This window comes from Dipodomys merriami, unplaced genomic scaffold (assembly GCF_024711535.1).
Source record: "Dipodomys merriami isolate MVZ:Mamm:240054 unplaced genomic scaffold, mDipMer1.0.p SCAF_1, whole genome shotgun sequence".
In the NCBI taxonomy this organism is placed as follows: domain Eukaryota; kingdom Metazoa; phylum Chordata; class Mammalia; order Rodentia; family Heteromyidae; genus Dipodomys; species Dipodomys merriami.
The window spans coordinates 117,229,573-117,245,464 of NW_027202270.1; the positions used below are offsets into that span (position 1 = coordinate 117,229,573).

Sequence of the window (15,892 nt, forward strand, 5' to 3'; positions counted from 1 at the left end):
GTCTTAGTCCAGACATTTGCCTTTATTGTTCTTGGAGTATTTACTTTCTCCTTATCTTTGTTACCCTTATCTTTGTTTTGCTACTTTATTTGCAACTTCTTTTGCCCCATGAGATTTATGTTGTCAAATACTTGGACAAGGTTTTCTTTGTTTTGTACATCATATCACATGTAGTGCTAATTTTGATTGAGCACGTTAAGGCTCAACTCTTAAAAGTTGCTGGTTTTATTGGGTTCAATGAGAGGGACCTTACATCTTTCAAGTCAACTCAGAACAAACCTGAAGGCTATGTGCTGCAATTCAGCCTGCAGCTGGATCACAGATAACCTCTTGGGGGGAAAATAATTTGATGGTGCTTTCTTGATTTTTTTTAAACTAGCTTCAATTTCTAGTTATAAGCAGTGAGCTAATGCATTGGTTTTTCAGTATTAGCATTCATATACATGCAAGTATATATGAATATATGAATATATATTCTATCTCTGAACTAGTTAAATCTTTCATATAGCTGAAACTGGGACCCAAGGCCCACACTCCAGGAGTTTCACGTGTCAGGGTCTCCACTTGCCTCTATACCTCAAATAAAGAGATGTGGTGAAGGGTCAAGAGATGTATTACATGACAAGAAGTTCACTGACAGTATGTCAGTAAGTCTCCATGCAGACATTTGCCTTAGGTTGAATAGAATTGGTGGTAGGTAGGGGGTGAGGAGGTATGCAAAGATCAAATAGTTTCAAGTCACAGATGGATTCTGAGGTGGTCAGAGTTGGCCTCAGAAGTGCTCTGATGGTCCATCCTCCCAGGATTGGTCAGATAGACATTACCAGAGTCTTTGATCCTGAAAGCTAGTTTTCTTCTTGGATTTTAAAATGGCAGCAAAAAGTTACTGCAAGAGAAAAAGGAAAGAGATGGAATTTAAAAAAAAAAAAGTTTAGTGTACCTAGTTTGTCCTGCTCTGTTAATTTGTGGGAGTTAATGTTTCTTAACAAAAAGCAGCTTTTAAGCATCTCTTAGATAATGAGGTTCAACCTTTCTGATCTTTACTGTGATATATTTGATATATAAGTCAAATTTGTATTTATTTAGCTCAACTTGATTCTTAAAATAAAAAATCATAATAAGAGTAGGAAAGCCAGGAGACCAATAAATAATGAGAATGATGGCAGCATTGTGTTTGCATACCAGTTAAAATGAATGTCCATGGCTTATGCCTGTGATTCTAGTTACTCAAGAGGCTAAGATCTGGTGATTGTAGTTCAAAGCCAGCCAGGCTAGAAAGTCCCTGAGACTCTGATCTGCACTGAACTACTGAAAAAGCCTGAAGCAGAATGGTGCTTCAAGTAGTGGAGCCAAAAGCCTTGAGCCAAATAAGATTAGGGACAACACCCAGATTTTGAGTTCAAGCCCAGGACTAGCACCCCTCCTCCCCAAACAAAACATTTTTGTTAGTCTCTGACCCTAATGCAGTATGTAATATAGTGTTATAAAAAGCTCTCATTTAATTGCCAGTATCATAGGGAAACATTTTGATAGTAATGAAGAATTCAGGCCCAGAAATTATTGTGTACATTTTATCACCTGCCACTTTATGGAAGCTTACTTAAAATACTTGGCAGGTTACTTAATTTCTCTACTTACCTGGTAGAGCTTTGCAAAGGGTAAATATAAGTGAGTATAATTTCTGGCCCAGTAATTTTGGAGATTAGGGAAGAGGAAGTTAACAAAAGTTGAGAGAGAAGGGTGGAGAAAGTAATTTTGAAATCTTTCAATGAAGAAATGTTTTCAAGGCTTACCAGGTTTAAGAAGAGGGTTTAATGATTATTATTGCTTTGGGAATATTAATGTGATAAACAGTTTTGAGGGAAGTGTATCAGACAGTGACAGTACCCTATTCTACTAAGAGGGGAGCGCCTAAATTACATCAGTGGAGTTGAAGAGTCAAAATGAATTTGAGATGATTATTTAGGATCATTGTTAACTGAGGGAGATGAGAAATTTGATGAGATGGAGAACTCAGGCCAATGTTACTTCTTTTTCTTCGTTATGATGATCTCAGGGGCTACAGTCTGTTCCTGTGCTTTTTTGTTCAAGGCTAACACACTATAACTTAAGCCACACAGCTCCATTTCTGGATTTTGTTGGTTAATTGGAGTTTCACAGACTTTCCTGCGTGGCTGGCTTCCAACAGTGACCCTCAGTTCGTGACTTTCTGAGTCACTAATGTTACAGAAGTGAGCCACTGCTTCCCAGCTGCAATGATATTTATTGTTTTAGTAAGATAGCAAAAGCAGGAGCAGGAGCAGAAGTGCTCCTACAGGAGCACTGCAGGATGTGTTGAGCTACATGAGGTGAGTCTGTGACTCAGTGTCAGGGACTTGAGAAGTTCTGAGTGTGAAAGACTAGATATGGGCAGTACTCATGTCTAGGTATGGCAGTGTAGAATGGAAGGTTGAGTCCATAAACATTAAGTACCTGGCTCCTGGCATTCACCTGGCAAGTCAGTAGTTTGAACATAGGGCCCTATCTGGTTTCCAAGTGTAGGATAGGCTTCTGTTCCCTGTTGAAAATCTACCTCTTATTTCCCTTATCTTGCCCACCAAAAAGGACGGATTTTTGCTAGTTTTGTGATTTCTTTCTGTAAAACTGTCATCTGTCATAGTCTAGGTATGAATGGGTATTGCCCCAAGGCTTGTAGTATATGTTTTTCCATTCTTCCTGGTGCTGATCTTGTTTGCGATTTCCTTAGTGCATGCTGCCTGGCTGTAGGGATCATTCTTAACAATAATAGCTAGAGAAGAAGGGACAAGTTTCCTTTGAGCATTGCTGCTTGTAGAATTTGTTTCAGCCCCAAGCTATTATTGACAAATGATCCTAGCATAGAATGTCTTAAGTTTCAAGCCAAGTTTATAGTAATGATGTTCAAGACTCTCAGGCCAGAACAATTAGCTGCTAGAAAAACAAGGACTGGCAAAGCAAATTCTGCCCAGCAACTTTGGAAATGAACTGTACTTGTCTAAGAGGTAGCCAGGTATGAATGTTCCAGATAGTATGTATGAAAATTTTAGACAACTATTTATGACTTGATTTTATTTATTTATACTTTTGATTTTTTTCTTTTTTTAGGCAACCTCCCGACTTTTAGTAAGTTACCCAGAGCCCTTTCGTTCTGAAATATTGGATTATCTCTTTAAGGTAATTAAAAATAATTATTTGATCAAATGTGATAATGTAGACAGTTTATGGTGAATTTCAGCTTTAAAATTGATCAGCATTACATTTGAGAAAAATATGGCAAATAACTTCTGGAATAGGCTGCCATTGCAAGTTTTGCTTTTGTTTTCTCACTTGTAAAGCCCAAGGCAGTTACTGATAATTGTCTGGAAGTTTCATCCGATGTAGCACAGTGACAGTACTGTTACTTCTTTCCACAGCCAAATTTTGGTGCCTCTTTGCATATTCTGAAAGTGGAAATAGGCGGTGATGGGCAAACAACAGGTAGGAGCTTTTGGGAAATAAGAGTTCTTCCCCCAGCATTTTCATCCACCCTGAACCTGTGGAATAAGATATCAGCCTTGTAATAATACCAGTTCTTTTGAGGTTGATTGCTGCTTAGCAGGTTCTTATGTTTTCCTTTCCCTCTTGTTACTCAAAAATTTTATTAAATTATGAATTTTCCAAAAGTATTCAGACTTCAGGTTGCATATTTAGTTTGGGTAATCAGGAATCAACACCTGCATAGTTTTCTAGAAACTTTATACAACAGAGTAGAGGGACAATTTGAGATGTTTATGGAGAAGTTAAAAAATGATTTGAATTTAGTATAGAGCATGTAGTGTTGTTAACTTTAAAAGTACATCGTAAAAATGTAAGTTGTCTGTATTTTAGAGTTACAGCTTTAACAATATTATTTTTTAACCATAAATCTTCAGTCTTTATGGCCACCATGTTGAGGGTAGTACCTGTTACCACTTAGTAGTTCATTGGTCCCTGTTTGTCCAGAAGAAAATAAAATAATTTAATAATTAGATATAGCTTAATATTTGTAGGTCAGATTCCCTTATATCTACCTTAACTATAGAGTATCTTCTGTCTACTTCTGTGTTGGTATTCAGTAGACTTTTAGGGTGAAGGGCTTGGCTTTCAAAGGCCCAATGGAATAGGCTCAGTCACCTGCCATATTATGTCAAAGAGTGAGGCCATACTAGGAAGAACAGGAAAGGTGAAGCAGAAACTGTTTTTGAGGGATTGACAGGGAATTTAAGATTTTATTAAAAGGAGAACAAAGTAAGAGTTGAGGGTAATTGTATAGCTAGAGGCTTTTTTTGCAAAGCTGGGAGAACAGTTGGTCAGACTATGGGTGGGTTCACACTAACTCAGGATTGATTCTACAAAGCTGTGAAGAAGTGCTCATGAGAAGCCGAATTGAGTTCCTCCCACCATCTGTTCTGCAGGGTTCATTGTTCCTTGGGGGAAGTTTTGGCCCCTCGTCATAAAAATGTTTATTTTTAAGATTTTCATAGTTGCAAGTAATCTATTTTGATGGTATTGTTTCATCCTCTTTATTAGCCCAACCCTCTTCTGTTAGTAGCCAATCTCCTGCTACTGATGTTTATTAATTATATACTTGTTCTTAGAATCCAAGGTAACTAGCCGCAGGAGACATGACTGAGGAGAGAACTCAGAAGCAAAAAAAGGGGAAGAGGCAGAATGGAGTCAGAAAGGGACAAAATGAAGTTAGTTAGGTCAGTGACTGGTCTCACCTCCAGAATTGAGTGTTTATGTTGGAAGAAAAAAAAATGTAAATCAGAATTAAAGGAAGCTCCTATAATAGAAACTTTTCATTAGCTCCTCTAAGAAGTCTGGCCAGCTTCTTCTGCTGAAATTATTTAGAAGTAGATATCCCTAAGCAAAAGCAGTTCTTGTCTATTCTGATATTTACCTTTAAGAAGAAATGTATCAGTTTTTTGGTAAAGCCAAGGACAGAGGTTTGTGAAGTATGAAAACATATGAAGACTTTGATGTCAGTTATCTGTCTCTGAGCTTAATGATGTTGCATGTACTATGGATGTTAGCTTGGAATTTTGTTATTGTTGTAGTTGACATGTGTACTAGTTCCTTTTTTCTGGAAATTTATTATATCAAGGTAGTCTATAGATTTTATGTTATAAGGTGTAATAAGAATAAGATTTCAGAGAATAGGATCTCAGAAGTTCAGGGATTCATATTTGGAATGTCTTTTAAAGGTCAAGGTCCAGCTGAATCTCTATCTCTATCTCTATCTTTATCTCTATCTTTATCTCTATCTCTATCTCTATCTCCTTTGGTTATTTGAGGTGATCTCCGTTTTCTTAATGCTACTTTTAATGTAAAGTTGTAATTCTGTTATTTAAGACCTTTAATGTGCTTTGAAAATGAAGGAAATAATATATCATTCGCATAAGATTATTCTTACTTGTCTAGTATTAGGATTGGAACCTGAACACTGCTGTGTGTGTGTGTGTGTGTGTGTGTGTGTGTGTGTGTGTGTGTGTGTGTGTGTGTGTGTGTGTGTGTGTGTGTGTGTGTGTGTGTGTGTGTGTGTGTGTGTGTGTGTGTGTGTGTGTGTGTGTGTGTGTGACCATTATAAACTATTTCCTTTCTCTCTGTTCCTCCACATTCAGATGGAACTGAGCCCTCTCACATGCACTACACATTAGATGAGAATTATTTTCGAGGCTATGAATGGTGGTTAATGAAGGAAGCTAAGAAGAGGAACCCTGATATTATACTTATGGGTAAGAAGAGAAGCTCATGTTTCTTCAGTCTCTTTCACTTTTTGTGAATCTAGTCTGTTGACAATGAAATAATAATAGTGTTTTCAAGGCCGTGGGCTATCAGCTATAAAACAGGAATTTGTGTCTGGAGTGACTTTTTGTTGCTCTTGCCATATTATGTTTTATCTTTATGATGCCTCCACAGTGAAGTGTTACTCTTCTTGTTTTACAATAGAGGCATGGCCAGGGCTAGAGAGATTGTGTAACTGATCTAAGGTCACAAGTAATAAAGTTCAAAATCAGGTTTAGAACCTGATTCCTTTGCTGCTGTTATTATTGTCTGGTATGTGTGATATGTTCCTTAATTCAACACCTCAACACAATCTCGCTAATTTGTAGAAGTATACTACTACTTGTAATACTAAATTATGCACTAGCAGGCTCCAATTTTAGAAGAGATACACATGAGATCATGTATTTGCTTTATTTATTTTTTTGTATTTGAACTTAGAGCCTCAAACTTGCTGTCATTTGCTATCACTTGCTACCACTTAGTCTTGCTCTACCACTGCAGCTATACTTCTAGCTCTTTAGTTACTTTTCAGATAGGATGTCATGCTTTTTACCTAGGCCAGCCTTGGACAGTGATCCCGCTTTTGTCTCCCCTGTTAATGTGTTCAACCCTCACAGATGTAAGCCTACTCTTCCATGGGTTGAGCAATACCCATGGGTTGAGCAATACTGTTCTCAATTCCTATGTATATTGGATGCAATTTCTTTGGATAATTGCTCAAGTAAGATTGGATTCATTTCTTGGTTAATTATAGAGCATTACTTACAGAGCCTGTAAAGTATTTCAAACATCCAGAGTAGTAGGATGGTTTCATTGTTTGAAATTTTGCTATTTTGAAACAGGTTTATGAACATTCAGCTTAAGTAATCATCTCTTAAATATTTAACTTCAAGTTATTTAAAAATAATTTTCTCAAAAATCAAAGGAAAATAACACTTTGTAAAACGAACAAAAAACAAAACAATGAGTGAGTTTGTTCTTTCAAATGGGCTTTTGTGAGAAGTTACAGAAATGTTTTGAACAATAAAAGCATCACTGGATAGAGCTGTTTTCAAGGCCAAACCGCATTTCAGTATAGAAAGTCAAGCATGTCTAACAAAAACATTCAGTAGCTGAGCATTAAGGTGGTATTTACCATTTCATTGTTTTCAAATGTTCCATTAATTTATTTTTTTAAATTTGGGGCTCCTGGCATTTAAATTCAGGGCGTCTTACTTGCTAGGCTGGTTTTCAGCTCTGTTATTCACTAGTTATTTTTAGGATAGGACCTTACTTCTTACCTAGACACATGCCTGAGTCATGACCTTCCTAGTTTCAGCTTCCTGTTGTAGCTGGAATCACAGGCATGCACCCCTGAATCCAGCTCCTCTCTGTGGAAATCCAGCTTTAGGACGTTTAGTACTCAGCTATGGGTGAGAAGAGGTCTTCTGAGCTTTGGTGCCTGTGTTGGAATTGCATTTCAGTCCTCCCATCCTCAGCCTCCCAAATAGCTAGGAGTACTGTCCTCTGGTACTCAGCTAAGGTCACACACGTTTTAATGTAGTGTAGTTAGTTATTTAGAAAAATAAGGATTTCGTTGTTTGGATTTTTTTCAGTAGTGAACTAGATTGAAAATATATTTAATACCTCAAGAACTTACCTGTTGAGCTCCTTTTACTATATTATAAATAATATATATTAATATAAGTAATATATTATAAATTATTTAGGATTTGAAATAATAATTAGTGCCTTTCTACTATGGCTATTTTTAAACTTAATCAGTTATTTGAAGAATATGGATTTATTTGATTTATATAATTTGATATATATTTTCCTGTTGAGTCATTAGCATTTATATTGGTATAGTTAGGTTTGCCAAATTTGATTGCTCAACCTATTAATATTTTAAGTAGCCTGAAATTATAAGATGTACGTGTGAATGAGAAATTGCATCATTTGAAATTACATCATAGAGGTAGGGCTGTCCTCTGAGAACAGGAATTCAATATTCAACATCTCTACAGGCAGTAGAAATGTTAAGCGAAAAATGTACTATTTTTCTATTAGTAAATGTCTTTGAGAGCATGATTTATTTTTATTTCATCTTCGTGAAGGGATGTTTGGAATTTGACTCTGGGGATCAGTGCCCATAACAGAGAGGGATTTTAAGGATGTGTATGTTTGGTCTCTGGCCTCATTGAGTGTTTTTTGGTTGGTTTGTTTCTGAAGTGCCAACATTTCTCACTCACCTCTTTTCCTCTGTGTACAGGGTTGCCATGGTCATTCCCTGGATGGCTGGGCAAAGGCTTTAACTGGCCTTACAAAAATATTCAGCTGACTGCCTACTATATCGTGAGCTGGATTGTGGGTGCCAAGCATTACCATAATTTAGACATTGATTATATTGGAGTAAGTAATGTATTTAAGATACAATTTGTTTTTAGACTTTTATTTAAAATAATTTTTAAAAGTAATTTGATTCTATGGTACTTTGTTGGTTGACTGTTTTGTGTCATGTGGCTAATTAGTTTCACTAGTGTCTGCTAATAACACAAATTAACCACATATGACCTTTGATTATTCTCTACCCATCCAACTTCTTTCCCACCTTAAAAAGACAAACTGTATAGAGAATATATCTTCTGAACTAGTTTTTAATTTTTTTAAATGCCAATATTATGTTTAAATATTTAAACATAATATTGTGTCTTTCCAGAGCTGCTCTATTGGCAGGCTGAAGTATGTTTTAGACTGCATTGTACCTATAGAGTCTCACACATAGTAGATTTCTGCCAAAATTGACCTTGAAGTTTTTCATGCAGTCATGACTTAGATTATCAGCAAGCACATACTGATGAGTTCCTACTGGTGTTGCACGAGTATAACTATAATATTCTGGGAATAACAAAATAAGCCCTTGAGCTTAGTGAGAGAGATAGACATTGGAACAGATGTACTCAACTATCACAAGAAGATTTAGGACAGGAGGAAGAATAGTGCTGTAGGAAGTCAGCAATGTGAACGCATTTGATTTTGTTCTCCTTTTTCAGAATATAATTGAAAATTACGCTGAGAATTCTCTTAAATGTCATAACATCTTTAATTCATAGTGAGACTGAATGTAGGATTGCATTACAATAGTTTTTTATGATGTTAGATATTTAAAAAATGTTACTTGTAAATAATGGGTGAGTCATATCTCAAACTCTAGAAGATCACTTGCTGTAGAGAAGGACTTTGATATGAAACTTACTGTAGCACTTGGACTCAAGGCTCATCTCTGTTGCTGATTGTCTTTGACTACAAAAGCTATAGTTAGAGCTCTAAGTTCCCTTTTAAGTCTAAAGCCCCATGCTCTTAAGAGATTTGATACGTTTCCTTTTATTCTTCCTTTTTTATGAAGAGTTTTCTTTGCATATTCTACCACATCTTTGAGATTCTGTGTCCTTCAAAATTGTTCTGTACAGTATCCTTACTAAGATTCAGCTTTTAAGTATACCTTTAGAGGTCAGGTTGGAATTGGTATAGCAATCCTTATATCGATTAGTTCTCCAGTGCTCAACATAGTCCTAGTACAAAAAAAACTACCATCCTTTCTTGGATGAATGTATATTTCATTGTTGGAAATCCCTGTATTTAGAAAACATCCACAAAATATTTTAAGGATTTTTAAAGAATAATAATTTAGAAAGATAAGTGCTGTCTGATTTGTATCTGTAAATTCTATGAAAACATATCCTGTAAGGTGGGAAAATGGCTTATTAGATACAATAAGAAGTGGAACGAGAAGACAAATATCTTAACTCTGAATTTTCTGACTATTTGTTTTACAGATTTGGAATGAAAGGTCATTTGATGTCAATTATATCAAGGTTTGTACAACTTCATTATTTTACATATTATTTTGTTACTTGTGAATAATTCTTTATGTTTCCATACATAGAAATAATAAGAAATTAATAGTAGAAACACTACACTTTTTCATAGAACAATTATTATTTTGGTAGTTTTGATATTAAACTGTAATCCTCTGCTAGGATTATTCTAGACATATACTAATTATTACAAATGAGAGAAACCATGGAGCCTATGTTTCTTTGGGTCTGGCTTACTTCACTTAATATGATTTTTTTCCCAAGTCTTTCCATTTCCTTACAAATGGAGTGATGCCATTTTTTCTAATGAAAGCATAGAATTCCATTGTGTATATATATTGCATTTTTTTGATCCATTCATCTACTGAGGGCATCTGGGTTGGTTCCCTATCTTAGCTATTGTAAATAATACTGCAGTGAACATGGTTGTGCTGGTGGCTTTATTATGGCCTTGTTTGTGGTCACTTGGGTAAATGCCCAGGAGTGGGATTGCTGGGTCGTAGGGGAACTCTATGTTTAGTCTTTTGAGGAATCTCCATACTGCTTTCCCGAACAAGTTTACACTCTCACCAACAATGTAGTAGCATTCCCTTTTGGTCACATCCCTACCAGCATCTGGTGTTGATTTCTTGATAATGGCTATTTTACCTGGGGAGCTATATACATATGACCATATAAAATGATGCTTATTGAAATGAACTCCAAGATATAGAAACAAGAGTTTTTTCTTTGTTGTTGTTGTTGATTTTAATGTGCTGTGTGAAGCTATTTCTTTTTTTTCTTTCTTCCCTTTGGTTTATCCCCTGTTGTCACTGTATTTGATTTTGGTACCCTGTGTCTTGTACACACATTTATCTGATTTGGGAAAGGGAAGTGCAACAACAAAATGGTGAGACAGAGGACAAATGGTGAACCAATACAGCAGTGATACTCACAAGACACTATGTTGGAAATGAATTTTACAACTTTGTGAAGGGAAGTTGGCGGGGGGAGGGAAAGTGGGAGGAAAATGAGGGAGAGTTAACAATGTTTGACAAGAAATGTACTCGTTACCTTACATATGTTTACGGTAACCCCTCTATATATCACTTTGACAATAAAATTAAATTAAAAAATAAAATTGCAGTAAAATCTTAAAATTAAAGCACATGTAATCCTCTGATATTTCTGTATCTTAAGAGTTTGATTGAGTTTCCCTATTTTAAAATTCACTAGCTTAATGGGGTTGAGGGATTGTAGCTCAGGGTGAAGTATACTTAACATGAAAAAGCAAATACTAGTTTTAGACGGATAGATATAAAGCAGTGTAACAATTTTGAATGGACTCTTACTTATAAATTAAAACTTATAACTTGTACATTTTGAAATGTTCTAATATATTGTGTATAGAGTACAGGATCTTAATGGTGATTATCTAGGAGAGCTAGAAAAATCTAGAAATAGTTATGGTTCCAAGTGCACAACTTGACCAAGTTATTCTTTTTCAGCTCTTCTTGCTGAATGGATACAAACAAGTCACTTTGCTTTAAATTCAGTGTTTGAAAATGCTAGTGCACAGTAGCAGATGCTCAACATTATTGATCAAATTAATAAAAATAATCAAAAATAATTTTACAAGCTCTCTTTTTACATTTGATTTTTTCTGAATGACGGAAATTTCCAAATAACAACAAATAACAAAATATCTAATTAAATCTGTGGTGTATTTTACAATAGTTTCTAAAAACTGATATATTGTTACATATTTAGAAAATGTGAGAATAAGAGTGACAAGCCAAATTTATCTTCAACAAGCTCATTTGAGTCCAAGGGTATCCTGAAAACAATTGACTATCAAGCAGTTCCTTAGAGTAAATACAAACTCATGCTCAGAGTTACTCTGAGTTACAGTAGATGGGGAATCCCTATCTCTCTATAAGGAGATACATGCATTATGATCTCCATTACAAGTTCTTTTTGCACAGTCAGGGGGATCTACTACTTGAGTCTGACTTCTAGTTCTAGTTCTTTTGTTGGGTTAATTGGTGATGAGAGCCTCAAGGATTAGATTATTTGGCTGGCTCCAAACCACAATCCTCAGGTTGTGGAGGCTGAGGCCTCCAAGAAGCAAGGATTATAGGCATAAATCACCCTGGTGCCTAACTGTTTTGGTGTTCAGATGTGTGTTTGCACCAGACCCTGTTTTATGCTTCTTTTATAGTTCTTGTGGGACTCAAGAATAGTATTCAGTGCCGATGAAGGGCTCAGTACTCTTTGTTGATTTATTTCCTGTTAAGCTTCTTTTAATTTTTGTAGATAAATGGTACTATAGATAGATTTTATTTTCCTATCTTTTTTAACCATGAAAGTCTTGATATAGTAAGAATGGAATATTTCTTATTTATACTGGTGTAGTCTAAAATATTAAGGATTATGATGTTCTGTTGTTATATAAATTATTAAGCACTTTAAGACCTTGAAAAATACTTAAATAGAATGATAGGCTAAAATATTTTACCAAATTGTGTGACTAGGAGCCCAATTTTATTGTTAAGTCTGCATAGGAAATTCCTAGAAGGAAGCATACCAAAATAATAGTAATTACATCTGGGCTTACTTCCTACCATTTGATTATTTTTACTTATGTTGCTCCCTTTCTATACTCCAATTTCTATGGTTCAACATACTTTTAAAGTCAGAAGGGAAATCTCTCTAAAACTTCTTTTCCCTATGAACAGTTGAGAAACAATATTGAAACTGTCATCCTGAGTGCTGAGCTTTTGAAGCTACTTCGTTAGCTATTTTTTGTTATAATTCAATAGCTACAAACCCTTCCTTTGATCTTATCTCTCAAAAGGTATTAAGAAGGATGCTGAACTACCAGGGTTTCCAGCAAGTGAAAATCATAGCAAGTGATAATCTTTGGGAGCCTATTTCTTCTTCTATGCTGTTTGACCCTGAACTCTTGAAGGTGATTGATGTAATAGGGTAAGGCCTGTTTTCCACTGGTTGATTGCTCTAGGTGTGACTGTGATTTTCCTCCCTCCTATTTGATTATATTCTGGGTAGGTAATTGTTTACTTAAGGGAAATGTGACAGCCCATACTTTATCTTATTCTCTTTGAGATTTAGGTATTTGAGGAAATCTTTCTACAACATACACTTAAAAAAATGTTGATATTTGGAGTCATAAAATGAGGCCCTTATTTTGAGTAAGTGGTAGTATTTAATTTTAGGAATTATGAAAGCAGTGTTGTAAAGTTAGTTCCTTAGGTTTCCTGCAGCTGGGAGGCCTTATATTTGTAAATGGTTTGGCATGTGTGCTGACTAACTTTTATCATAAATCCTTAGTAATGTAGCTCTGATCCCATTCTTTATTCCATTTCTACTTTATAGCCCTGTTTTCTCTCATCTTATTAAGGTACCACAGTATTTTTTAAAAGTAAATTTGTATTTTACCTATCATGAGATAGTTCATAGCATTTAAAAAATAGAATATATATTTGTGGATTTGCTAATCTGTTATGAAGACTGTGACTCTGCTTGATGTCTTTTTAAAAAATGTAGTTTTTTGTTGTTGTTGGTAATGCTATTCTTCTCCTTTCCCTTTTCCTTTTTTCCTTTCTCGTTCCCTTTTCCATGCCCTCTCTCTCTCCTTCCTTTCCTCTCCCTTGTTTTTAGTGCTAGGGATCAAACCTATGACCATGTACATGGTAGGCAAGTCCTCTAGTACTAAGTTATACCCCCAGCTTAAGAATTTTGAATGTACACAAAAGCAAGCAGGCTAGTATAACAAATATCTTAAGTTCCAATCACTTGGCATCAAAAACAGAGAAGCCATGGCCAACTCTTTTCCTAACTGCCTATTCATTTCTTTTTACTTCTTCCTCACATTATTTTCAAATAAATGTTATTTTCAAATAACATTTCAAAGAAATGTTATTTCTTCTTTAAAAATTTTCCATGTCCCTGTAAATATAACGACTTTTTTCTCCCCCACCACAAATAATATCTAAGTGATATTGTCTGCTTTAGCTATCTGGAGTTACCAAGGATGTTTGTTTCCTCCTCTTAGTGGATTTTTGTTTCAGTCATAGGAAGTCTTGGCTGTATGATAGTTACCACTTTGTTAATTGGTACTATGATTTGTAACTGTTATCAATAGAAAATACCATTCTCTTGTCTCATTACATTTTCTTGACGACATGGTATAATGAAGAAATTCCTGCTTCCTTTACTTGTATGTTTCTGTTTTTTGCCTTTCAAGCTAATTTTGTTTGAGTGTTGTAGAATGCTGTTATGTTTTTTGTTTTCTTCCTAATTTGTAATTTTTGTATTGTTGTTCTTTACACCTGTTCTGAAAATCTTGATATTTTGATGAGTTAACTAAACACATGATATTTTTTGGTATAACTGATATTTGTGTTCTTCATGTTGCAATAATGTCTTGCCTACTGAGTGATTTATACCTTTAGCAGTGCAAAATCTTTTACTGTGAGGTTTGCTTTCTTTATTCTTGCTTAAGAATAAAGAATAAAGATTTCTCTATTCAAGCTTAAGAATAAAGATTTTTCCTTTTTTATCTTTTGCTTTTAGGAAGACTTATTTTTTGATTCCAGAGATTGAGTTATATGAAGTTGTAGCTATATTTGTTGCTTTATAATGAGTTGTTCTCAGCTAGAGGTAATTTTGTCTTCCAGGCGACATTTGGCAATATCTGAAGCTTTTTCTGGCATCCAACTACTGATTCTACCTTTCTTTGCTAAATTACTTGCTCTGATTTTGAACATAGTTAAGTTTCATCATTTTTTGAATTGAGGGATATACCTCCTATAACTATAGTGTAGAGTATTTTTCAAGTTACTAAAGTAATACATGCTTATTACAGCAGAGTAGGACAATGTAGAAAACTGTGAAGATATAGTTAGAATTTACTCAGAATTGACTCAGAATCTAAACATGTTCATCACTGGTAGCATGATAGTGTATACTTTCTAGGATTTATTTTTGTATGTGTGTGTATGTGTGTATATGTGTCTGTGTGAGTGTTTGTACTAGGTGTTGAACTCAGGATCTGGGCCCCCTATCCCTTGGCTTTTCACTCAAGGTTGGTGCTTTACCACTGTATTCAACCGGTGCTCAACTGCTATACTCTATTTTCCCCCTATAAATCTTTGTTTCAATGGTCTGTTCCTGTGCATTGTAGAATGTATAGCAACATTTTTCCTCTGATTACTACATACAGTTATCAAACTTCCCTTCTCTAGAATAGGACATTAGGAAAAATGTCTCTGGATTTTGCCAAATATCCTTTTCAGGGTCAGATCATTCAGGTTGAGAACCATTAATGCTTTGAGATAGTAACTGTGTTTTCCCATTTGTATTTTTTGTTGTTTTGTTTTCTTTTTGCTTTTATTATATTATTATTATTATTATTATTTTGCATGGAAGTTAATGCCAAATTTATGTCTACTAGTGGTAGAAATATGGAAAAAAGTGTTTCTTCATATAATAGGTGTTTGTGTCTTATTTTTGGCATCTTCTTTGCTTATTCCCTATTCCTGTTCCTAGCTCTCTAGCTCCCCCTGGGATGTCCAAATCCTAATTCGATCTTGCTGTCTTCCTACATACAGTGTTCTAGGCTCTGGCCTCTTCTTCCATTAGTCAATATGGTTTTATCCACTTATGACTTCAAGAATCTTCTTGTCCATTAATGATCTGTGTGACTGAATCTACTCCTAGATTCAGTGTGTGGCTGTAATGCTATCCCTTTTTGTTTTCTTTGTTGTCATGTCATGGTTACTGAAAGTAGGCAGCAAATGCTGGCATTCTGTCTTTCATCTATTTGGAAACTGCTCAGTTGTTTTAAAGTAGAAAACTGGAGAACACTTATATCTTAATTCAGTTAACACATATTCATGAAACTGTTTTATCCTGACCATTATTTACTTACGGTTATACTTTCTTTCCTAGGGCTCATTATCCTGGAACCCTTTCAGTACACAATGCACAGTTGACTGGGAAGAAACTTTGGTCTTCTGAAGATTTTAGTACATTAAATAGTGATGTGGGCGCAGGCTGTTGGGCTCGAATATTAAATCAGAATTATATTAATGGCTATATGACTTCGTAAGTTATTAAGAACCTTTTAAGAATTTTATTATAAAAAATTCTGAAAACAAGTAGAAAATGCTACTCTTGTATTCTTATGGTCTCTATTTGATGATCTT

General features: G+C 35.1%; 1 protein-coding gene across 2 annotated transcripts in view; it reads left to right on the plus strand.

The window, feature by feature from the left end:
- The window catches only part of Galc (galactosylceramidase), a 39,573-nt gene that overhangs the window by 1,437 nt on the left and 22,244 nt on the right, over nucleotides 1-15,892 (plus strand). For both annotated transcript variants that reach the window (XM_070028414.1, XM_070028415.1), the window contains exons 2-8: nucleotides 3,124-3,192; nucleotides 3,432-3,495; nucleotides 5,661-5,774; nucleotides 8,078-8,217; nucleotides 9,642-9,680; nucleotides 12,520-12,650; nucleotides 15,636-15,791. In XM_070028414.1, coding sequence (XP_069884515.1) covers nucleotides 3,124-3,192; nucleotides 3,432-3,495; nucleotides 5,661-5,774; nucleotides 8,078-8,217; nucleotides 9,642-9,680; nucleotides 12,520-12,650; nucleotides 15,636-15,791 — 713 coding nt within the window. The remainder of the gene's footprint in view (nucleotides 1-3,123; nucleotides 3,193-3,431; nucleotides 3,496-5,660; nucleotides 5,775-8,077; nucleotides 8,218-9,641; nucleotides 9,681-12,519; nucleotides 12,651-15,635; nucleotides 15,792-15,892) is intronic.